Source organism: Netta rufina (assembly GCF_964035555.1).
Source record: "Netta rufina genome assembly, chromosome: 18".
Lineage (NCBI taxonomy): Eukaryota > Metazoa > Chordata > Aves > Anseriformes > Anatidae > Netta > Netta rufina.
Window position 1 is genome coordinate 13,012,359 of NC_140142.1, and position 25,284 is coordinate 13,037,642.

At 57.9% G+C, this 25,284-nt stretch overlaps 1 protein-coding gene across 1 annotated transcript; it reads right to left on the reverse strand.

The window, feature by feature from the left end:
• Nucleotides 1–7,827: 7,827 nt before the first annotated feature.
• On the reverse strand, nt 7,828–8,778 carry LOC311216517 (olfactory receptor 6S1-like; the record flags this gene model as incomplete). The annotated part of the gene is made up of 1 exon (XM_084298041.1): nt 7,828–8,778. One exon carries the CDS (start codon nt 8,776–8,778, stop codon nt 7,828–7,830), a length of 951 nt encoding a protein of 316 aa, XP_084154167.1.
• Nucleotides 8,779–25,284: the final 16,506 nt, after the last annotated feature.

Genomic DNA, 25,284 nt, shown 5'->3' on the forward strand with positions numbered 1-25,284 from the left:
ACAAGGCTGCCAGGCTGTCCCCGTGCCTGTGGCAGTGTGCCGCTCTGTCAAGCCACGAGGAGCATGGCAGGAGCACCCAGCCCTATTGCTTCTGCAATGAAATGGCCGCCTTTCTGCCCCTGCCGGGCTTCTCCTGCACTGGACACCACAAAGGAAAGGGAAGGCGAGGTGCTGAGGCACAGGGAGCGAGCAACGCAACACCGGGGCCGGGCAGGGGGGCCCCGGGCACACTGGCCAGGTCCCCCCCTCAGCCCCGGCCCGCCCAGCACCCCTAAGATGGCGGCGCCCGCCCTGCCTGCTCAGGCGGTCGCACGGTTGCCATGGCAGCGAGCCCCAGCAGAGGGTGGGGCTCCCTTTGCCCTGTGCTGGAAACCTCTGGGCTGTTCCCTAGCCAAGGGATGGTGGCAAATCCTGGGAGGGGGGTGACGAAAGAAACGGAGGATGCGGCTCTTCTCCAAAGCTTTCCAAAGTGCCCCACCTTGCCCCATTGTCCCTCAGGAGCGGGCAGGGCACAGAGCAGTGTCCCCCTGCTCTGACAGTCATCCCTTTTCCCGTCTCTCAAGAACTCCCTCGTCAGCCTTTCTGTCTTCTCTGTGTGCAGGCTCTTCAGGTTGCGGGAGTCGGGACCTTTGCTGTTGTCCAAGAGGAATTCCACATCAAGCAAAAGCAGTTCTTGATTCGCAAACCGTTCTTCCAGCTGGACATTGATGAGGCGTGGGTGGAGGACATGTACTGTCCCCCTGAGATCCTCCCTGGTGAGAAGGCAGCAGCCCCCCTCTTCCTGCCCCATGTCCGTAAGGATTTGTTGCTGAGGATGTTGCTTCTCCTTGCAGATGACATCAAGGTGAAGCAGCTGAACTACCTGCAGCTAGCGCAAGCCACCTCCTTACCACTGTACATGGTGCAGGAGTGTGTGAAGGAGACCATCGTCTTGTACTGTTGCCTCCTGAGGAACAAGGAGCACGTCCCCTTTGCCTTCAGGGACATCGGTGTTTTGACGTGCGAAGATGATTTCCTGTGCATGAAGTTTTATCCGGACTGTGTTAAACGTCTGGAGAGCGCTGCGGACCTCTTTGCAGTGCTCCACAGTGTAAGTTGGTGATGTTTTGAGGGCTACTTCAGTTTCTTTGGGAATCCTGTGGAAGGGTGATCAATCCGACCGCTGTTGGCCAGCCTGGACACGGCAGGCCAGTCAGGTGCCTTTCCCCACGCCTGCCCCTTTAGCTGCTTTCTCCATGAGCTCTTCTGAGCGTCTGGATGCTGGCCCCTGCAAAAGGCCTGGCAGCGTTACTGTACAGCCTCGATATTCTGCCATGCTCCTCCAGAGCAGAACAAAGGTTGATGGAAGAGGCTTTGGAGGAGGGTTTTGGAGAGAAGGCTTTCTTTTGGCTTGGGAGACAGGTTTGCTTCCTGTCAATGAGGGCCCTGAGAAAACTGCCTCAGAACCCCAACCAGCAGGTCTGTGTCTCTTTGCAGAGAATATGGCGGACACACCCGACTGCCTCGAGTGGAGAGACCACCGCTCGTGGGATGCAGATGTTCCCAAGGTGAGTGCATTTCCTCCGCAGCCCTTGGCTTCCCACCTCCTCCTTTGGAAGGTGCGCGGTCGGGTCTCCACGCTCAGCATCCAGTCGGGGCTAAATCCTGGAGAGACTGGGTCCTGGTTAACTCCTGCTGACTTTCGGCTACGAGTGTCTTCACCTGGAGAGGAGGGGCATTGTGGTTGTGCTTCTTGTGCCCGTGCTGCTGGGAATTTGGGCTACCTTTTCTGGTGTTGCGGGAAGCTTGACAACAAACCCCATGCGTGAACGTGACGGAAAAGGGATGCCATGCCCCGTGCAACACCAGGAGGATTACTGCCAGCAAGCTGCAACGGGTAGGAGGCCAGCCTTCTTCAAGCCCGTGTCCTCTTTTGTTTGCCAGGTTTCATCTGACTGTGAGGACAAGGCCAGAGGCCAAAGTGCCGTCCACCTCGCAGCAGGAAGCTGCAGGAGAGTACGGGATGAGAAGAGGTAAGGGTCCGTGCTGTCTGGGGGTGGTCCCTGTCCCACGCTGGCTGACTGCAACCAGCTTAAAAGGCAGTGCCCATGCAGCTGCTCTGAAGAGCTTCCTCCTTTCCTAGTTTCATTGTTCCGTACTGGCAAGCTGCGGAAGCTTTCCCTCCCCACGGTGAGAAGCTGGGAGCCAGACACGAGGCAGCAAGATCTGGAGAAGAAGCCTTCCACCAGGTGAGACCCTTGGGGGAAAGGAGGAAGGAGCCACTTGCAGCCACACAGGAGAGATGTCCCCTTTGGACCCACCAGAAAGGCTCCTGACACCCGTCCCGGAGGCAGCCGCTCTCTCCACGGATGGCAAGCGTTCAGCACGTTTGCCTGAGACTGGCACACCAGCTTCATTTTCCAGCAGGGCCCTGATCCTTGGGGGAGCTGGATGCAGAGCCTTGTTGCAGAAGCTCTTGTCCCTTCAGGAGACCCCCACATTGCAACGGAGTCCATCTTTTTGTCTGTGGGAGCAAACGTCCCCTGCAGTTTCTTCCAGCTCCCCCGCAGCTTCTTCCAGCCTAAGGAGCTGTGATAGCAGGTGGAAACGTTTCTTTCAGGCATTTTTTCCCAAAAATATGCCAGACTTCATGGCAGACACAAGAGAGTGCTGAGGGAGGGAGGTGGCATGCCTGCCCTCCTTCCCTGATGGCGTTCTCCGATGTTGCTGGCTCCCCAGCTAATAATAATATAGATAAGATAATCTGCTTTCCACCCATAAGCCCGGGTGGGCCGTACTGGTGTCTCTAGGATCCTGTCCTTGCACAAGACACTGCTCCTCTCCTCCTGCCACCACAAAGGGCCTGGATACGGGCATCCCGAGCCTTCCTGAAGGCAGCTGGTGCCACAGCTTGGCGGTTGGCTCTCTCCGTCTCTGCTGAAGCGAACACGGCCAGTCCCACACCCATTCGCTGCGGAACTGCCGTCTGCTGCAGAGGCTGACGCAGCCTGCGAGCGCGGACTGGAGACCGAATTCCCCCGGGCTCATGCAGCCTCCCGGTGTCTGTTTGCAGTGTGCTCCCCCCGTGTCCAGGCAGCTCCCCCAGGACGAAGACAGACGGGCAGGAACCAGCTCCTCGAGCCGAGTCCACCAGCACTGCGCTCCCTGCTCCCGAAGCCTCTCGGAGATTGGCGCAGGTACCTGCTCTGCCTTGCTGCAATGACCACGCGGTTTGGCACTGTACTAAAGCCTCTTTGTGTGGAGCGATCCCAAGTCAGGCCCTTGGGCTGCGTTCATTTTCACGCTTGTTACCTCCTTCTCCTCTTCCTCGGGAGACACTTTCCCTGCCTCTTGCTGCCTCCCGTGTTGCCATGAGCCGCTTCATTTGGACCAGGGGGATGGAAAAGGAATGAGGGCTTTCTGGGTCTGTGATGGCAGAGGTCTTCGGTCCAACAGCTGAGACCAATCCTGTCTGCTGTTGTGTTTTCTGTTTGTTTTCCTCCAGGAGGCCTGGAACCTGTCCTCGCAGTGGGACCAAAAAAAGAGCTCTTGGCCCTTGTACCAAGAGCGAATACAGCAAGCCCGGGCAGAAATGGCTGCTTGGGAAGCCTGGTCTCGGGGGGAGGACCAAGAGATACCCCAGGTACTGGCAGTGACCAACACCGCTCCGAGGGGGGCAGGTCCCAAGGTGGTGGGAGCAGGACGGGCACCAGGGCGCAGGGCAGGGCTTTGCCCGCTCCTCCCTGTGCGGGCAAGAGAGGCTGTCAGCAGAAAGCGAGGGGTCAAAGCAGCAGCCAGACGTGGGCCGGCAGTGCCGAGTCGCCTGCTTCCCAGCTCCTGCTGCAGGGTCCTTTCCGGGGGTCCTCTGGGAAACAGCACCCGTGTGTCCAGTCCTGTCTGATGAGAGCCTCTTCTCCTTGCACCAGATCACCACTCAACACGATTGGGTTCCCCATCCCCCAGCCCAGCCCAAGAGCAAGGAGGTCAGGAGGAGGTGGAGGAAGGCTCCGACCCCTACCCCAGAAGAGGAGTGGAGAGCACCAGCCCAGCTGGACAGGCTCGAGTAAGTGTGTGCCGGCTGCGTTCACGTGCTGGGGCACTCGAGTAGCTGCTGAGCGATGTCAGGAGATGTCCAGCAGCCCGGTCCCTGGGTCCTGGGTTGCCTGTGACACCCTTGGCTTTCTCCTAAAGCGGGCAGGACCTTGGTTACCGCCAAGGCCTAAAACTCATCACAGGGCGAAAGGGTGGGTGCACGTGGCAGGGTGGGTGCAGGGTCTGGAAGAGGGGAGAGGCAGAAGGGGCGTCTGGCAGAGGCTGAGGGATCCCTTCCTCCTGCTGTTGCAGCCACCTTTCCCCACGAGCACTGCAAGTTTTGAAAAGGCTGGAGCCGCATCGCCGTCGACAAAAGATGTTCGAAACTGTTGCGGAGGAAAAGCGGCTGCGGCAAGAGCAGCTGTGGCTCCCCTGGTAAGTATCTCCAGACAGGGACGGTGCTTCCCGCTGCTGCAAGGCCCGTCCTTCCCTGGGGGCAGCACTGGGACAGAGAGGCCGTTCCGGGGCCCTCCGCTCCCCCTGCCTCAGCCCCAGGCTGATGAGCTGCACCCCTGGGGACCTTGTCATGAGCTTGGGCACGAGGCATCCGTCGCACCTGACGGCAACCTTGAAGCTTCATGGGAAGCAGACCCCTACGTGCACGGCCCGAGCTAAGCCTGCAGGATTTCTCTGCCTTCAGCCTGTACACAACCTGATCATCCTCTTTTCCTTTTGACTCCCTAGCGCTAGATGCTGGTACCGCAACGGAGGGGAAGGTGCCGGGAATGCGGACGGCAGCAGCGGAGCTCAGAGCAAAGGGGCTGGGAAGCTCTCCCGCTTTCCACCCCTGAATGGAAAATAAAGAGCACAGCCAGACTGCTTGTGTCACTTCACGTGAATGCAGCGCCTTGTCTGCGCTAGTCTCTGTGACTTTTTGCCATTCAGGGGATGAAAAGAAATGCTCACCAAAGCATGGAGAGGACCTCCTGTGTGATCAGGCTCAAGGGAGACCTTACCGCCCCACTGCCCCACAGATGGTCCCACAGCCGTGCTGCCAAGGCACCACACATTCAGGGCTGGGTCAAGCTCTTACTGACCGCAACAGGGACAATTGCCGTGGAACACAGAATGCAATGCACAGGAAAAATCACACACAATTAGCAACCAAATAACAGTCGTTTTGTAGGCAACTCCCAGGAAGGGTTACAGCTGGGGCTATACAAATATATATCTCACTACACAGACAGAAAATGTGAATATTTCCACCAAGAAAGGCCATACCAGTACAGGTATGATTGGCACAAATTTAGTCATTCAAAGATGGATCATTTCAGGGAACAATTTTAACTCCGTTTTTTCTGCTCTAACAGGCAGGAGAGGTCAGAAGTCACAGATTTTCTCTGTGCCAGGAGTGAGGGGTGGCATGAACAGTCCTGGGCAGGGAGGGTTTTGTGGCATCAGGGCTCCATGCAGGACAGAAAATTATCATTTTATTGCTTAAGGTCTGAATGTTACCTGCATGTTGTTCAAGCATTTCAAACATTTCACCTCAATCAGCACATTACAGTCAGCTGAAATAGCTGAACAGTTCTAATACAATGTGAGAGGTGTCCCATGACATCAAAATTATCACATTTCAGGGTGCCTGTTACAGTGGGAGACACATACTGATCTTCCCCTGTACTGGCATTGCCAGAATTTCTCTCATGCACTGCACTTCATCTCCTCAGTCTTTGAGGTATTTCCCCCTGGCCTTACGAAACAGCCCATGCTGGAAGTCACCTTTCCAGCAGAGTGTGTGGATGTGTGCATTTTCCGCTCTTCTGCAGAGTTCCCCTCCACTTGCTCTTGCTCTTTGGTCATTCAAATGCTTCTCATATACCCAGTTGCTCCTAGGGATTTTGGGGAGGTTGAGCTTGCTTGTATTTCAGTAGTCCCTCTCATCATCCCTGCAGTCAACTCTGTATTTCTTTTTTACCATTTCCTATCTCTCTCTGTCAAAAATTTCTTGTACAGTCATCCCTTGTGGATGGTGCACCTCGTTGGAGGCAACTTGGAGTTGGCTCACCATTGTGGGCTCTGGTTTCTGTTTATTTCTTTTCATTTTGTTGGTGTTCGTTTCTTTTTTATATATTTTTTATAAATACTGAAAACAAATACTTCACCTACATAGACCTCCTTTGGACGCACATTGGATCCATGACAACTAGAGAATGATGCTAGCACTTCTTTGCAAAACATAAAACTAATGGAAACTAATCTTAAATAAAGAAAATGCTTTCCGTAAAGTGGTCATTGAAAACTTCCTCTTTAACTGCATTCTTGAAACCTCACTAATTAACTGTACAAGTCTGGAAGACCGGATGAAAATGGCTGAATGGTAATGAGCCCCATGGTGCACTTGGTGCTGAGTCCGTGAACCTCAGGTAGTGAGGAGAGAATGATGTAACTGCAGGAGAAGTTCAAGTCAGCAGGAAACTTTGAAGTGTCTGGGAGCATTAATGGGCCCCAGTGAGGGTCATTACTGACAAAGCCTCCCCATGGACTTGTTAGAGCAGACAATTGGAGGCCATGATTGCAGGTAGGCATAGGCCCTGGGCAGGAGACTCTGATGCTGAGTAAAGGCCTTGGTTTGTTTGGTGAAGCAGAAAGGCCAAGCCCTGGCCCCCAGCCCCTGGGCAGGGAGGTCCTGTCCCTCACCCATGGCTCAGGGCTCTTCCTGGGGCAGTGGGATGTGGGGTGTGTGATGCTGTGTGAAGGACAATGCTATGACACCTGCTGGCCTCCCCACTGGGTTGCAAGGAGGCCACAAGGCCTTGAGTCTGTTTTCCCTTGGCAATAACTGTTGCGATCTCCCTGTCCTCATCTCAACCCTTGAGCCCTTTTCATCATATTTTCTCCCCCTTTCCCTTTGAGGAGGGGCAGTGAGAGAGCAGTTGTGTTGGAGTTCAGCTGCCCAGCTGGGTAAAACCACCACAACTGCTCTAGCTGACGCTGCCTGATCAAGGGGATCAGACAGAGGATCACTTGGAAAACAACTTTAAAAACAAACAAATAGACAAAGAAGAAAGAAAACCACTCAAAACCTACCAACCAAAACCACACTCTAGCTCCTCAAAGAACTCCGGTGGCCATTAGGTTATTGTGGGCTTGGAGAATGTCTCAAAAACTTGTCTATGAGAGATGAAATCACTTAAGATTACTTTAAGTTAGTCACTAATTGCTTTAGATTGATCCATTCCTTTATTATTATTATTATTAATTATTATTTATATTTTTATATATTTTCTAGTTCTGATTACTTTTGATATTTGAAGCCACTGTATCTCTGGAGTTGAGTCTTGTTATTTATTATTTTTTTAAATTATTTTTCTCTTCTTGGCCACTATGCTTTCAGAGCTCCTGTCCGTTTTTCATCTCAGGATTCGTTTGTGTAGCAGGACAGGCCAAGTGATGTTGTTTTCACAGCTCAGAGTTCTTCCAGCAGGACATTCGGTTTCTCCAGCTCTTTTCCTTGTCTCTTGAACACTTTCTTCTTTTTCTCCATTCTTGAGAGTCCCCCATCTGCTCTGCATCAGGCACAACATTCACTCCAAAGGTTAATTAATTACATTGATGGAGGTGTCAGTATCCAGTAGAATAAAATTGCCTTTTTTTTTTTTTTTTTCCAATCCAATCCTGCATAAGATATGCTCCCCAACTTTCTGTCAGAAAAAAAAAAAAAAAAAAAAAAAAAAAAAAGAGAGAGAGAGACTTCAACAAAAAGGGCCAGGGGAGATTTTTCCAGGAGGGACTTCCTGCTGGACAGGCGGATACTCATGGATTTCCCACCTGCTTAGTCATCCCCAGGAGCTTGCACAAAGTACGTTTCAAGGCTTCCTTCATCTGCTCGTTCCTTAGACTGAATATGAACGGGTTTAAAAGAGGTGTGACGATGCTGGAGAGAACAGAGAGGATTTTGTTGAGGTGCGCAGAGTTCATCTGGGGCGGCCTGAGGTAGATGAAGATGGAGATGCCAAAGCCCAGGGAAACCACGACGAAATGTGAAGCACAAGTGGCAGATGCTTTCTGCCTGCCCTGGTTGGACGGGATCCAGAGTATGGCTGAAATGATCCGGACATAGGATACTGCAGTCAGTGCCAGGGAACCGAGGAGCAGGACTGAAGACACCACCAAATCAGTCAACTCAACAACCCAAACGTCCGTACAGGCGAGGCGCAGGAGAGGCGCGCTGTCACAGAAGTAGTGCTCGATGACATTGGGACCACAGTAGGGCAGCCCGGCTCTGAGCACCGCTGATGGCAGGATCACGAGCAAGCCACCCACCCACGCGGAGAGGACAAGCTGGTTGCACACCCTTCCCGTCATGATGGTGGGATACCTCAGCGGGTGGCATATTGCCACGTACCGGTCATAGGACATGATGGCAAAGAGGAGGAACTCTGCTGCAACGAGGGAGAAGTAAAAGTAGAGCTGGCTGAAGCAGCCCGCAAAGGAGATGGTCTTCTTCTCTGACAGAACATTTGCCAGCATTTTCGGCACCAGAGTGGAGGTTGTGGAGATCTCGATGAAGGAGAAGTTGCTGAGGAAGTAGTACATGGGAGAATGGAGATGGCAGTCTACGTATACGAGTACGATGATAAGAGCATTTGCCAGGACAGTGACTAAATAAACAAACAGGAACACCACGAAGAAGACAATCTCTACCTCAAGGCTGTTAGGAAACCCCACCAGGATGAACTCTGTCACAGTGGTGGCATTCCCCATTGTTCCCCACACGTTTGCTGTCAGCTCTCCGAAAATCCAACTCATTCCTTTTAAATAAAGATCTTTTCTTAGCAGTCACATCTCCGTTCCTCCCCATCTAGCAGTCACCGATACTTGTTGCAGCTTTTCCCTTCAAAAGGACGGAGCAGACGAGTCCTTGCTGCCAAGCTGCTTCAGTGTCTCTGTTACCATCGCTCAGAATCGCCATCAAACACCTACATATGACTAGTTATTGTCACCCTGCATTTTCTACAGCTGGATTTTCGGTTATGCATGCTCAAAGTGACCAAACGTTGCATTTGCAAGGGAAATACCCCTGCTTAGACATGGGTTGCTTCATGGTTGCCTTCATCATGAACGTAGTTTGGGTGCCTTCCTGAAAGCTGTCGTGCCTGAATTCCTGATGAGAGGCTCAATTCTGGAAACAGAGAGGCAAAATACAAAGACAGACTGAGAGAGAGAGGAAAAGATGATGCTTCATTCCTCATTTCTGTTGTACCAGCAGCAGAGCTCACTCTTCAGCTGAGTTATTATTTCACAGCACCCAGCAGGGGAAACACGGAGGAGCAAATGCAGGTTCAGGGTGATGGGGCTTGGAGTATTAGAACAAAAAGGGGCTTACACTCTCATCGCCAATATAACCGTGGCTCTCCTTCAGGTCTGACAAGCTGTGCTCAATCCCATGAGAATGGAGCAGTGCTTTCCATGGTCTGCATAAGTGCTGGCTGCAGATTCCTGTGGGAATTAGATTAGTCATGGCAAGAAAGCCTGAACAATTAATGCTTGAAACCTCTCAGGGAAGGAAGCCCCAAAAGTAATGTTCAGGAGTGGGGCAGAAGTGATTATATTATTATTTTTCTCTGTTTTTATGAAGAGGGCACATTTCACAATGGGACAAGAATACTCAATAGACTGAGAAATTCCAAAAGAAATGGTAAAATGATTGCCTCCCTCACAAACATTTGCACCTCAAAGTCCAGAGATTTCCGACTCAGAAGATTGAGGGAAGCAAATCTTAGCGGATGTGTACAAGAGTAGGGCACTGGCCGATTTGAAATTGATTTTGTCCTGCATCCACCAAGTCTTGATGTAGCATCACATGAAGTATGAGATCTTCATCTTCAGGACGTCTTCATCTGCATGAGATCTTCGTCTTCACGAGTATCTCATGAAGTATGAGACAACAACGGCATTTTCCAGTGAATTGGATTAGGGATGACCCCGCAAGGCTCCCAGCCCTCAGAAATACAACAGCAACGGGCAGATTCCAATCATTTCAATCACTTTACAGGGTGAATGTCTTTTTTTGTTCTTTTGTTTTGTTTTGTTTTGGTTTGGTTTGTTTGTTTGTATTTTTAAGCTAGCACAAAAGTGCACACTCACAGGGAATTCCAGGGTCCAGTTCATCGGCCTGGTTTAGGGCAGAGCTAGCCAAGGACTAGGAATGTTAATGCCTCTCTCATCTTAAATCCCATTAACCCTGAAAAACTGTTCAGGCGGATGTCCTTCAGGGCTCGTGGTGCTGTTTTGAGCAGTCCTAGTTCACTCACACTTTCTATTTGTGTGTAGTGGTTTAACACTGGTAGGTAGGAAGCACCACCATGCCGTTCTCTTACTCACCATCCTCAAAATGGGGAGGAAGTACCAAAAAAAAGAAAAATAAAAAGTAAAGACTCATGGGTTGAGATGAAGACAGGGAGATCGTTCGTACTCATGGTACCATAACAAGCAAAACAGGCTCACCTTATGGGAGATGAATGTAATTTGGGGAGATTAATGTAATTTATTGCCTATCGATCACAGACTGGAGCAGTGAGAACCAAAGGCAAACCCAAACCACCTTCCTCCCACCTTCCTCTTCCACCTTCTCCTCACAAGCAACGCAGAGGAATGGGGAATGCCGTCAGTCCATACTGCTTCGTTGGTGATGCTCCTTCATCCTCGCTCTCTTCCCTCACTCCAGCATGGGGTCCCTCCCAGAGACGTCCTTCCCGAACCGATCCCACAGGCTGCGTGCAGTTCTTCCTGTGGGGCACTGTTCTTGGGGAACGGATGTCTCCAGCACGCGTCCTCTCGGTTAGGTTATCACAGAAAAACTGCGTTGGAGCTATGGCCACGTACTCGGGCTGGTGCATGGCTATTACTGCTGTCCCTGCACTGCTGTGCTGAACAGGCTGGAAATCCAGCATCAATTTGAGGGACTGTGGCCTGTGGGCGAATCTACATGGGGGCATGGACACCCCAACGGGTCTGCATCTGTGGATATGTCCAGAGTGCAGAAGGTACAACCCTGAAGGGCTCTGAGTCTCTGAGTCGGTGAGTCTTTGAGTCTACCATGAGTCTACTATGAGTCTGTGCGTCTACTAACGATGAGTCTACAAGTCTACAAGTCTTTGAGTCTATGAATCTTTGAGTCTGTGAGTCTCTGAGTCTTTGAGTCTGAGTCTTTGTGTCTGAGTCTTTGAGTCTGTGAGTCTGAGGCTTTGAGTTTGAGTCTCTGAGTCTTTGAGTCTGTCAGTCTGAGTCTACAAGTCTACGAGTCTGGGTCTATGAGTCTTTGCCTTTGAGTCTGAGTCTACAGGTCTACCTGTCTATGAGTCTGAGCCTTTAAGTCTAAGAGTCTTTGAGACTATAAGTCTGAGTCTTTGAGTTTACCATGAGTCTATGCGTCTACTAACGATGAGTCTACAAGACTACGAGTCTTTGAGTCTACTAGCCTTTGAGTCTTCGAGCCTATGAGTCTTTGAGTCTATGAGTCTGAGACTTTGAGTTTGAGTCTCTGAGTCTTTTTGAGTCTTTGAGTCTGAGTCTACAGGTCTACCAGTCTATGAGTCTGAGCCTTTAAGTCTATGAGTCTTTGAGTCTCTGTGTCTGAGTCTTTGAGTCTATGAGTCTGAGTCTACAAGTCTAAGAGTCTAAGAGTCTGGGTCTATGAGTGTCTTTGAGTCTGAGTCTACAAGTCTACAAGTCTATGAGTCTGAGTGAGTCTTTGGGTCTATGAATCTTTGAGTCTTTTAGCCTTTGAGTCTTTGTCTGTGAGCCTGTGAGTCTGAGTCTATGAGTCTTCAAGTCTATGAATCTTTGAGTCTGAGTCTTTTTGAATCTTTGAGTCTGTGAGTCTTTGAGTTTTCGAGTCTATGAATCTCCGAGTCTTTGAGTCTTCGAGTCTGAGTCTTTGTCTTTGAATCTAAGAGTCTGTGAGTCTTTGAGTCTATGAATCTCTAAGTCTTTGAGTCTTTGGGTCTATGAATCTTTGAGTCTTTGAGTCTGTGAGTCTTTGAGTCTGTGAGTCTTCAAGTCTATGAATCTTTGAGTCTTTGAGTCTATGAAACTTTGAGTCTTTGAGTCTGAGAGTCTACGAGTCTGAATAAGGCCACAGAGGAGCAGGTGAGGTGGCATGAAGTGACTGTGCCCACGGATAAGCGCACACTGCAGCAAGTACACCACTGGTGGGACCGTGCCTCATGGATAAGGCCACACCAGAGCAGGAACACCCCAAAGGGATGGAGGCCTCTTCATAAGCCAGGATTCTCTACCTCATCCAACACAACGGGTGTTTGGGGATGCATCAGGAGCGTTAATAGAGAGTTAACTGCCAGGGGAGGTTGAGGTTGGCTGGTAGGAAGAACTTCTTTACCGAAAGGGTTGTTAGGCACTGGAACGGGCTGGAATTTTGGGTGGTCAAGGATATTCGCTTAGGTCAAGGATATTCCACTTTTTCGCAAGGATATTTCACTTTTCTTCACGGTGCTCAACGAATTCCCTTCGAGAAGCAGCCGAGAGCGGGCGTAAAATTATGAAATGTGGGTCAAAATTAAGGAGCAGGCCAGCAGAGGCCATCTGGTGCAAGGATCTGGCAGGATCATGAAACGGATCCTCCTGAAGGCAACGGTGAGGCACACGCAGGACGAGGAGGCGATCCGGGACGGAGGCTGAGAGCTGGGGGCGTTCACCCTGGGGAAGAGGAGGCTCCTTACTGCAACGAATGAAATTTCTGCTTGCGAAAACTTCCTAAAATTCCTAAAATTGAGCCTCGGAGAGTTTCTTCGACCCGCTTTTACAGTCTCAGCAGCTGCCAAGTCCGCGTTGATCTTCCCGGGAGCAGCGCCGGTACTTTGAGGACCACCAAGCGATGAGACAACCGCCACAGCCGCTCTCGCCCAGAAGAGGAGGGGAAGAAGGAAAGGAAAGAAACAGCTCAGGGGTACACGTGGGGACAGTTTAATTAATAATAAGTATGCAAATATTACAAATAATCATTAAGGGAAAATAATTATTAAGGGAAAATAATTATTAAGGGAAAATCATTATTAAGGGAAAATTATTATTAAGGGAAAATCATTATCATATATTTTTTAAAAAGGGAAAGGGGAAAAAGGAAAAAAAAAACGAGCAAATGCTGCGTGGGAGTGCAGAGGAAAGAATTTTCCTCCCCAAAATGAGCCGATTTCTGCAGCTCCGGGAGCTTTCTGGTGCCAAGATCCTGAACTGCAGCACCCGACATTTGGGTGGAGAAGCCCAGAAATGGAGTCCCACCGGCACCGGCACCTGCTGAGGAGGGCGAGGTCTTCTGCAGGACGATGGCCCAATGGGCGAGGTCTTCATGACGATGGCCCAATGGGTGAGGTCTTCTTCATGACGATGGCCCAATGGGCGAGGTCTTCTGCACGATGGCCCAATGGGCGAGGTCTTATTCATGACGATGGCCCAATGGGCGAGGTCTTATTCATGACGATGGCCCAATGGGCGAGGTCTTCTTCATGACGATGGCCCAATGGGCGAGGTCTTCTGCACGACGATGGCCCAATGGGCGAGGTCTTCATGACGATGGCCCAATGGGCGATGTCTTCTGCACGACGATGGCCCAATGGGCGAGGTCTTCTGCACGATGGCCCAATGAGCGAGGTCTTCTTCATGACGATGGCCCAATGGGCGAGGTCTTCTTCATGACGATGGCCCAATGGGCGAGGTCTTCTTCATGACGATGGCCCAATGGGCGATGTCTTCTGCACGATGGCCCAATGGGCGAGGTCTTCTTCATGACGATGGCCCAATGGGCGAGGTCTTCTGCACGATGGCCCAATGGGCGAGGTCTTCTTCATGACGATGGCCCAATGGGCGAGGTCTTCTTCATGACGATGGCCCAATGGGCGAGGTCTTCTGCACGATGGCCCAATGGGCGAGGTCTTCATGACGATGGCCCAATGGGCGAGGTCTTCTGCACGACAATGGCCCAATGGGCGAGGTCTTCATGATGATGGCCCAATGGGCAAGGTCTTCTGCACGATGGCCCAATGGGCGAGGTCTTCTGCACGATGGCCCAATGGGCAAGGTCTTCTTCATGACGATGGCCCAATGGGCGAGGTCTTCTGCACGACGATGGCCCAATGGGCGAGGTCTTCTGCATGATGATGGCCCAATGGGCGAGGTCTTCTTCATGACGATGGCCCAATGGGTGAGGTCTTCTGCAGGACGATGGCCCAATGGGCGAGGTCTTCATGACGATGGCCCAATGGGCGAGGTCTTCTTCATGACGATGGCCCAATGGGCGAGGTCTTCTGCATGACGATGGCCCAATGGGCGAGGTCTTCTTCATGACGATGGCCCAATGGGCGAGGTCTTCTGCACGATGGCCCAATGGGCGAGGTCTTCTTCATGACGATGGCCCAATGGGCGAGGTCTTCTTCATGACGATGGCCCAATGGGCGAGGTCTTCTGCACGATGGCCCAATGGGCGAGGTCTTCTGCACGACGATGGCCCAATGGGCGAGGTCTTCTTCATGACGATGGCCCAATGGGTGAGGTCTTCTGCACGATGGCCCAATGGGCGAGGTCTTCTGCATGATGATGGCCCAATGGGCGAGGTCTTCTTCATGACGATGGCCCAATGGGTGAGGTCTTCTGCACGATGGCCCAATGGGCGAGGTCTTCTGCACGATGATGGCCCAATGGGCGAGGTCTTCTTCATGACGATGGCCCAATGGGCGAGGTCTTCATGACGATGGCCCAATGGGCGAGGTCTTCTTCATGACGATGGCCCAATGGGCGAGGTCTTCTTCATGACGATGGCCCAATGGGCGATGTCTTCTGCACGATGATGGCCCAATGGGCGACGTCTTCTACACAAAGAGGTCCCAACGGGCGAGGTCTTGGGCGTGAGGTCCCAACGAGTGGTCTTCTGCATGAGGCAACTCGAGGAACGGAAGCTTTTGGCCCACGCGGTGAGCACCAGGAGATGCTGGAGCCCCCCCAAGGCGGAGGAGCTCCGACGCCCGAGTCTCGGTCCCTCAGGGGTCCTCTTGCAGGAGGAAGCGGCCCGCGGGCGCCGAGGTGGGCGTAGGATGGAGAGGAGGTCCTCTGGGGGCGGGGAGTCTTCCGCGGCATGGGGTGGGGGGTGTGGAGAAGCTTCTGGAAGGACTTATCGCATGGCTCGGGTCACCTCGGTGGCTTGGGGTCACCTCCTCAGCTTGGGGACACCTTGGTGGCTCAGGGACACTCCTTTGGCTTGGGGGGGGTCACCTCAATGGCTTGGGGTCACCTCCTTGTCCTGGGGTCACCTTGGTGGCTTTGGGTCACCTCTTTGGCTTGGGGACACCTCAATGTCCTGGAGGTCACCTCCTTAGCTCAGGTGTACCTTGGTGGCTTGGGGACATCTCCTTGGTGGCTCAGGGGTCACCCTGGTGGTTCAGGGTCACCTCCTCAGCTTGGGGACAATTCTTTGGCTTGGGGGGGTCACCTCAATGGCTTGGGGTCACCTCCTTGTCCTGGGGTCACCTTGGTGGCTTTGGATCACCTCCTTGTCTCAGGGGTCCCCTTGGTGACCACCTTGGTGGCTCGGGGACATCTTGGTGGCTTGGGGCATCACCTCAATGGCTTGGGGTCACCTTGGTGGCTCGGGGACACCTCCTTGTCTTGGGGACACCTTGGTGACTTGGGGGTCACCTCGATGGCTTGGGGTCACCTTGGTGGCTTGGGGACGCTCCTTTGGCTTGGGGGGTCACCTCAGTGGCTTGGGGTCACCTTGGTGGCTTTGGGTCACCTCCTTGACTTGGGGACACCTTGGTGGCTTGGGGACATCTCTCTGGCTTGTGGGGTCACCTCCTGGTCCTGGGGTCACATTGGCAGCTTGAGGTCATCTCTCTGGCTTGGGGTCACCTTGATGGCTCGGGGACACTCCTTTGGCTTGGGGGGGTCACCTCAATGGCTTGGGGTCACCACCGTGTCCTGGGGTCACCTTGGTGGCTTGGGGACACCTCTTCAGCTTGGGGACACCTCGGTGGCTTAGGAGGTCACCTCCTTGGCTCAGGGGTCCCCTTTGTGACCTGCTTGGTGGCTTGGGGTCATCTTGGTGTGTGGGGGTCACCTTGGTGGCTCAGGGTCACCTCCTCAGCTTGGGGACACCTTGGTGGCTCGGGGACAATTCTATGGCTTGGGGGGGTCACCTCAATGGCTTGGGGTCACCTCGGTGTCTTGGAGGTCACCTCCTTGGCTCAGGGACACCTTGGTGGCTTGGGGACATCTCCTTTGTGTTACCTTGGAACCTCAGGGTCACCTCCTAGACTTGGGGACACCTTGGTGGCTTGGGGGGTCACCTCCTTGTCTCAGAGGTCCCCTTGGTGACCACCTTGGTGGCTTGGGGTCATCTTGGTGTGTGGGGGACACCTTGGTGGCTCAGAGTCACTTCCTTGGCTTGGGGACATCTCCTTGGTGGCTCAGGGGTCACCTCCTCAGCTTGGGGACACCTTGGTGGCTTGGGGACGTCTTGGTGGCTTGGGGGTCACCTCCTTGTCTTGGGGTCACCTTGGTGGCTTGGGGACACCTCCTTGTCTTGGGGACACCTCGGTGACTTGGGGGTCACCTCGATGGCTTGGGGTCACCTCGGGGTCACCTTGGTGGCACCTTGGTGACTTGGGGGTCACCTCGTTGTCCTGGGGTCACCTTGGTGACTTGGGGTCACCTCAATGGCTCGGGGTCACCTCGGTGACTTGGGGGTCACCTCCTTGTCCTAGGGTCACCTTGGTGGCACCTTGGTGACTTGGGGGTCACCTCGACGGCTTGGGCTCACCTCCTTGTCCTGGGGTCACCTTGGTGGCACCTCGGTGACTTGGGGGTCCCCTCCCTTTGTCCCCACCCCCCAGGTGACGCAGCCAGGCGGGGTGGGGTCTCGCGGGTGTTTATTGGGGGGCGGGGCCCAACGGGGCCGTCCCCAGGGCAGCGGTGACATTGGCCTGCGGAGAGGGACAGCGCGTCACCCCCGTGTCACCCCCCGGGGGTCCCCTGGGTGTCCCCCACCCCTCCCGTGTCCCCGCTCACCTGCAGCAGCGTGGCCACCTGCGCCGCCGTGAAGCCGGGCACCGCCACCAGGTCCTCCACCTGCGGGGACAGTGGCACCCATGGGTGGCCCTGGGGACAACGCGGGGGGCGAGGAGGGGACACTGGGTGTGCCAGTGGGGTGGCGCGGGGTGACAGGGGACACCCAGGGGTGGGGTAGGACATGTATGGGGACGCTGGGAGGTGACACAGTGATGTGGGACATAGGAGGGGACACCCAGGGGTGGCACAGGGTGACAGGGGACACACCTGGGGGCACCCAGAGGTGGCAGAGGGTGGCACAGGGTGATGTGGGACATGTCAGGGGACACTCAAGGGTGGCATGGGGTGACATGGGGCATGTTGGGGGGCACCCAGGGGTGGCACAGGACATGCATAGGGACCCTGGGAGGTGACAGTGATGAGGGACATAGGAGGGGACACCCAGGGGTGGCACAGGGTGACATGGGGTGACAGGGGACACACCCGGGGGCACCCAGGGGTGGCACAGGGTGACATGGGGACACTGGGAGGTGACACAATGACGTGGGACATGGCAGGGGACACCCGGGGGTGGCACAGGGTGGCAAAGGACGTGGCTGGGGACACCCAGAGGTGGCAGAGGGTGGCACAGGGTGACATGGGGCATGGCAGGGGACACCTGGGGGTGGCACAGGGTGACATGGGGCATGTTGGGGGACACCCAGGGGTGGCACGGGGTGACAGGGGACACACCCAGGGGCACCCAGGGGTGGCACAGGACATGGCAGGGGACACCCAGGGGTGGCAGGAGGTGACACAGGACATGGCAGGGGACACCCAGGGGTGGCACAGGGTGACACAGGGTGACATGGGACATGTCAGGGGACACCCAGGGGTGGCACAGGGTGACATGGGATGTGCCTGGGGACACCCAGAGATGGCACAGGGTGACATGGGACATGGCTTGGGACACCCAGGGGTGGCATGGGACACACCTGGAGGCACCCAGGGGTGGCACAGGACGTGCATGGGGACACCTGGGGGTGGCACAGGGTGACAAAGGACGTGGCTGGGGACACCCAGGGGTGGCATGGGGCACGTTGGGGGACACCCAGGGGTGGCACAGGGTGACACAGGATATGGCAGGGGACACCCGGGGGTGGCACAGGGTGACACAGGGTTACATGGGGCATGCCTGGGGACACCCAGGGGTGGCACAGGACATGCATGGGGACCCTGGGAGGTGACAGTGATGAGGGACATAGGAGGGGACACCCAGGGGTGGCACAGGGTGACATGGGGTGACAGGGGACACACCCGGGGGCACCCAGGGGTGGCACAGGGTGACATGGGGACACTGGGAGGTGACACAATGACGTGGGACATGGCAGGGGACACCCGGGGGTGGCACAGGGTGGCAAAGGACGTGGCTGGGGACACCCAGAGGTGGCAGAGAGTGGCACAGGGTGACATGGGGCATGGCAGGGGACACCTGGGGGTGGCACAGGGTGACACAGGACGTGGCAGGGGACACCCAGGGGTGGCACGGGGTGACAGGGGACACACCCAGGGGCGGCACAGGACATGGCAGGGGACACCCAGGGGTGGCAGAGGGTGACACAGGGTGACATGGGACATGTCAGGGGACACCCAGGGGTGGCACAGGGTGACATGGGATGTGCCTGGGGACACCCACAGATGGCACAGGGTGACACGGGACATGGCTTGGGACATCCAGGGGTGGCATGGGGTGACATGGGACACACCTGGAGGCACCCAGGGGTGGCACAGGACATGCATGGGGACACCTGGGGGTGGCACAGGGTGACATGAGGCGTGCCTGGGGACACCCAGGGGTGGCATGGGGTGACATGGGACATACCTGGGGGCACCCAGGGGTGGCACAGGGCGACAGGGGACACACCCAGGGGCACCCAGAGGTGGCAGGGGGTGACATGGGACATGGCAGGGGACACCCAGGGGTGGCACAGGGTGACATGGGACATGGCAGGGGACACCCAGGGGTGGCACAGGACACGCATGGGGACCCTGGGAGGTGACACAGTGACGTGGGACATGGCAGGGGACACCAGGGGGTGGCACAGGGTGACATGGGGCATGTCAGGGGACACCCAGGGGTGGCACAGGACATGCATGGGGACACCCGGGGGTGGCACAGGGTGACATGGGACACACCTGGGGACACCCAGGGGTGGCACAGGACACGCATGGGGACCCTGGGAGGTGACACAGTGACGTGGGACATAGGAGGGGACACCCAGGGGTGGCAGGAGGTGACACAGGACATGGCAGGGGACACCCAGGGGTGGCAGAGGGTGACACAGGGTGACATGGGACATGTCAGGGGACACCCAGGGGTGGCACAGGGTGACATGGGATGTGCCTGGGGACACCCACAGATGGCACAGGGTGACACGGGACATGGCTTGGGACACCCAGGGGTGGCATGGGGTGACATGGGACACACCTGGAGGCACCCAGGGGTGGCACAGGACGTGCATGGGGACACCTGGGGGTGGCACAGGGTGACAAAGGACGTGGCTGGGGACACCCAGGGGTGGCATGGGGCACGTTGGGGGACACCCAGGGGTGGCACAGGGTGACACAGGATATGGCAGGGGACACCCAGGGGTGGCACAGGGTGACACAGGGTTACATAGGGCATGCCTGGGGACACCCAGGGGTGGCACAGGACATGCATGGGGACCCTGGGAGGTGACACAGTGATGTGGGACATGGCAGGGGACACCCAGGGGTGGCACAGGGCGACAGGGGACACACCCAGGGGCACCCAGAGGTGGCAGAGGGTGGCATGGGACATGGCTGGGGACACCCAGGGGTGGCATGGGGTGACATGGGGCATGTCAGGGGACACCCAGGGGTGGCATATGACATGCATGGGGACCCTGGGAGGTGACAGAGATGTGGGAAATGGCAGGGGACACCCAGGGGTGGCATGGGGTGACATGGGACACACCTGGGGGCACCCAGGGGTGGCACAGGACATGCACGGGGACACCTGGGGGTGGCACAGGGTGACAAAGGACATGGCTGGGGACACCCGGGGTGGCACATGGTGACACAGGACATGGCAGGGGACACACCCGGGGGCACCCAGAGGTGGCAGAGGGTGACATGGGGTGACATGGGACGTGGCAGGGGACACCTGGGGGTGGCACAGGGTGACATGGGGTGACAGGGGACACCCCCGGGGGCACCCAGAGGTGGCAGAGGGTGGCACAGGGTGACATGGGACATGGCAGGGGACACACAAGGGTTGCACAGGGTGACACAGGACATGGCAGGGGACACCCAAGGGTGGCACAGGACACGCATGGGGACCCTGGGAGGTGACAGTGATGTGGGACATGGCAGGGGACACCCAGGGGTGGCATGGGGTGACATGGGACACACCTGGAGGCACCCAGGGGTGGCACAGGACATGCACGGGGACACCTGGGGGTGGCACAGGGTGACATGAGGCGTGCCTGGGGACACCCAGGGGTGGCATGGGGTGACATGGGACATACCTGGGGGCACCCAGGGGTGGCACAGGGCGACAGGGGACACACCCAGGGGCACCCAGAGGTGGCAGAGGGTGACATGGGACATGGCTGGGGACACCCAGGGGTGGCACAGGACACGCATGGGGACCCTGGGAGGTGACACAGTGACGTGGGACATAGGAGGGGACACCCAGGGGTGGCACAGGGTGACAGGGGACATGGCATGGGACACCTGGGGGTGGCACAGGGTGACACAGGGTGACATGGGTCATGGCAGGGGACACCTGGGGGTGGCACAGGGTGACACAGGACGTGGCAGGGGACACCCAGGGGTGGCATGGGGTGACATGGGGCATGTTGGGGGGCACCCAGGGGTGGCACAGGACATGCATAGGGACCCTGGGAGGTGACAGTGATGAGGGACATAGGAGGGGACACCCAGGGGTGGCACAGGGTGACATGGGGTGACAGGGGACACACCCGGGGGCACCCAGAGGTGGCACAGGGTGACATGGGGACACTGGGAGGTGACACAATGACGTGGGACATGGCAGGGGACACCCGGGGGTGGCACAGGGTGGCAAAGGACGTGGCTGGGGACACCCAGAGGTGGCAGAGGGTGGCACAGGGTGACATGGGGCATGGCAGGGGACACCTGGGGGTGGCACAGGGTGACATGGGACATGTTGGGGGACACCCAGGGGTGGCACGGGGTGACAGGGGACACACCCAGGGGCACCCAGGGGTGGCACAGGACATGGCAGGGGACACCCAGGGGTGGCAGGAGGTGACACAGGACATGGCAGGGGACACCCAGGGGTGGCACAGGGTGACACAGGGTGACATGGGACATGTCAGGGGACACCCAGGGGTGGCACAGGGTGACATGGGATGTGCCTGGGGACACCCAGAGATGGCACAGGGTGACACGGGACATGGCTTGGGACACCCAGGGGTGGCATGGGGTGACATGGGACACACCTGGAGGCACCCAGGGGTGGCACAGGACGTGCATGGGGACACCTGGGGGTGGCACAGGGTGACAAAGGACGTGGCTGGGGACACCCAGGGGTGGCATGGGGCACGTTGGGGGACACCCAGGGGTGGCACAGGGTGACACAGGATATGGCAGGGGACACCCAGGGGTGGCACAGGGTGACACAGGGTTACATGGGGCATGCCTGGGGACACCCAGGGGTGGCACAGGACATGCATGGGGACCCTGGGAGGTGACACAGTGATGTGGGACATGGCAGGGGACACCCAGGGGTGGCACAGGGCGACAGGGGACACACCCAGGGGCACCCAGAGGTGGCAGAGGGTGGCATGGGACATGGCTGGGGACACCCAGGGGTGGCATGGGGTGACATGGGGCATGTCAGGGGACACCCAGGGGTGGCATAGGACATGCATGGGGACCCTGGGAGGTGACAGTGATGTGGGACATGGCAGGGGACACCCAGGGGTGGCATGGGGTGACATGGGACACACCCAGGGGCACCCAGAGGTGGCAGAGGGTGACATGGGACATGGCAGGGGACACCCAGAGGAGGCACAGGGTTACATGGGGCATGCCTGGGGACACCCAGGGGTGGCACAGGACATGCATGGGGACCCTGGGAGGTGACAGTGATGTGGGACATGGCAGGGGACACCCAGGGGTGGCATGGGGTGACATGGGACACACCTGGAGGCACCCAGGGGTGGCACAGGACGTGCATGGGGACACCTGGGGGTGGCACAGGGTGACAAAGGACGTGGCTGGGGACACCCAGGGGTGGCATGGGGCACGTTGGGGGACACCCAGGGGTGGCACAGGGTGACATGGGACATGGCAGGGGACACCCAGGGGTGGCACAGGGTGACACAGGATGTGGCAGGGGACACCCAGGGGTGGCATGGGGTGACATGGGACACGTTGGGGGACACCCAGGGTGGCAGAGGGTGCCATGGGACACCCGGGGGTGACACAAGGTGACAAGAAGACACGGGGGGGGGGAGGTGACAGGGGCCAGGGGGCCAGGCACTGACCGTGCGGAAGGGGCCGTGCTCCTGGCGCCAGGCTCGGACGCGCCCCCCCCGGCGTGGCCCCAGCCCCCGCAGCTGCGCCGGGTCCCCCCCGTTGAGCGCCCGCAGGACGTGGGCCCGGACCCCCGCCTCCAGCCGGGGGGCGGCCACCGCCTCCCACTGGGGACAGCCCTGGGGACAGCGGGGGGACGCTGAGGGGGGGGGGGGACACACACCAACGGACCCCCCCCCCCCCCCCCCGTCCGGGTCTGTCACGCCCCCCCCCCCCCTCGAGGGACTCACCTTCTGCCGCCGCCGCAGCACCACCAGGGAGGATGGGGAGGGGGCGCCTGGGGGGCAAAGTGGGACGGGGGGGGCATTTGGGGACATTTGGGGACATTTGGGGGGAGGGGGGGACAGGGGGGACATTTGGGGACACTTAGGGATGGGGGGGACATTTAGGGATGGGGGGGCCATTTGGGGCCATTTAGGGATGGGGGGACATTTGGGGACATTTAGGGATGGGGAGGGACATTTGGGGACATTTAGGGACAGGGGGGGACATTTGGGGACATTTGGGGATGTTTGGGGACATTTAGGGAAGGGGGGGGACATTTGGGGACATTTAGGGATGGGGGGACATTTGGGGACATTTGGGGATGGGGGGAACATTTGGGGACACTTAGGGATGGGGGGGACATTTGGGGATGTTTGGGGACATTTAGGGATAGGGGGAAACTTTGGGGACATTTGGGGAGGGGGGGGACATTTGGGGACGGGGGGACACTTGGGCACATTTTGGGTTGGGGGGGACATTTAGGGATGGGGGGACATTTGGGACATTTGGGGACATTTGGGGACATTTGGGGATGGGGGGGACATCTTGGGACATTTAGGGACGTGGGGATATTTAGGGAGGGGGGGGACATTTGGGGGGGGACATTTAGGGGGAGGGGGGACATTTGGGGACATTTAGGGACGGGGGGGACATTTAGGGATGGGGGGGGCTTTTTTTTTTGGGGCCACCTTACCCGGAGGAGAAGGAGGAGGAGGAGGAGGGGAGGGGGGTGGGCGCCGCTTCTTCAGCCTCTGGGGGGGGGGAAATAAAGGGGGGAGGGGGGTGAGCACCCATGGGTGCCCCCCCCGGTGGGTGCTGGTGTTGTGTCCCCCCCCCCGTGTCCCCCTGTCCCCCCCCGTGTCACCTGCAGGGTGTTCTCAGCGTCCTCCAGCCAGCGCTGCAGGGCCTGGTCCTCCGGGGGGGGCGTGGAGGGGGGGGGTCCTGCGGGGGGGGGGAGGGGGACACAGGGCAGGGGGTGGCACAGGGGGACCGGGACCCCCCCCCGTGTGCCCCCCCCTCGTGTCCCCGTGTCCCTACCTGGACTCGGGGGGCGTCGCTGGCCACGGTGGCACCTGAGGGGGGGGTCAGGGGGTCCCAAATAGCCCCCCCATGTCCCCCCACCCGTCCCACATCCCCCCCCCTTCCCCCTTCATGTGTCCCCCCCCAGCCCTCCCCCATGTCCCCAGTGCCCCCCCACCCCTCCCCATAACCCCCCAGTGCCCCCCGCCCCTCCCCATAACCCCCCAATGCCCCCCCCATAACCCCCCAACCCCCCCCAGTGCCCCCCATATCCCTCCCCATAAGCCCCCCACCCCCTATAAGCCCCCCCACAGTCCCCAACCCCCCCATAACCCCCCCAGTAACCCCATAACCCCCCAGTAACCCCCCAGTAAGCCCCCAATCCAACCCCATAGCCCCCCCACTAACCCCCCTACCCCCCCATAACCCCTCAACCCCCCCAGTCTCCCCATAACCCCCCCAAATCCCCCCCAACCCCCCCCAAATCCCACCCCCAACCCCCCCAAACCCCCTCCCAACCCCCCCGAAACCCCCCCAAACCCCCCCCAAATCTCCCCAAAACCCACCCCAACCCCCCCAAACCCCCTCCCAACCCCCCAAACCCCCCCCAAATCCCACCCCAACCCCCCCAAACCCTATCAACTCACCCCCTCCCTGCCCCCCCCCCCCATCTGCTGCGGGGGGGGGGGGCACCCGGCGAGCCCCCCGGGCGAAGCTGAGGGCTCGGCGGGCCTGGGGGAGCCCTGAGGGGTGGGGGCAGAGGGCGAGGAGGAGGAGGAGGAGAGGGGGGGGCCCGGAGGGCTCGGGACCCCCCCCCAGCAAACGGGTGAGGCGGCTCTCCCGCAGGGGGGGGCGCCCCCCCCGCCGCAGGGCCCCCAGCACCCTGCGCAGCACCCCCAGCGAGGCGTTGGTGGCCCCCCCCTCGCGCAGGGCGAGCCCCCCCCGCCCCGCTGCGCCGGGGGTCTTCCAAGCCCGCCAGGTCGGCCAAGGCCAAGGTGGGACCCCCGGGAGGGGTTTTTTTTTTGGGGGGGGGGGGGCGGCTCCCGGCGCACCCACAGCACCAGGTGGCCCCGGCTGGAGGAGGGGTTGAGGAGGGTGGGGGCGGCGCGGCGCAGGGCGCCCAGGGAGGCGACGAGGAGGGAGGGGGCCGGGGGGGGGTCCAGGGGGAGGCGGGTGAGGCCTCGCACTTCGGGGGGGCCCCCCCGGGGTTGGAGGATGCGCAGCGGGGGGGAGCCCGCCGGGGCCAGCAGGTCGCGGAGCTGGGGAGAGAAAAAGGGGGGGGGGGGAAAAAGGGGGTGGGGGGGGGTTAAAGGGGGTTGGGGG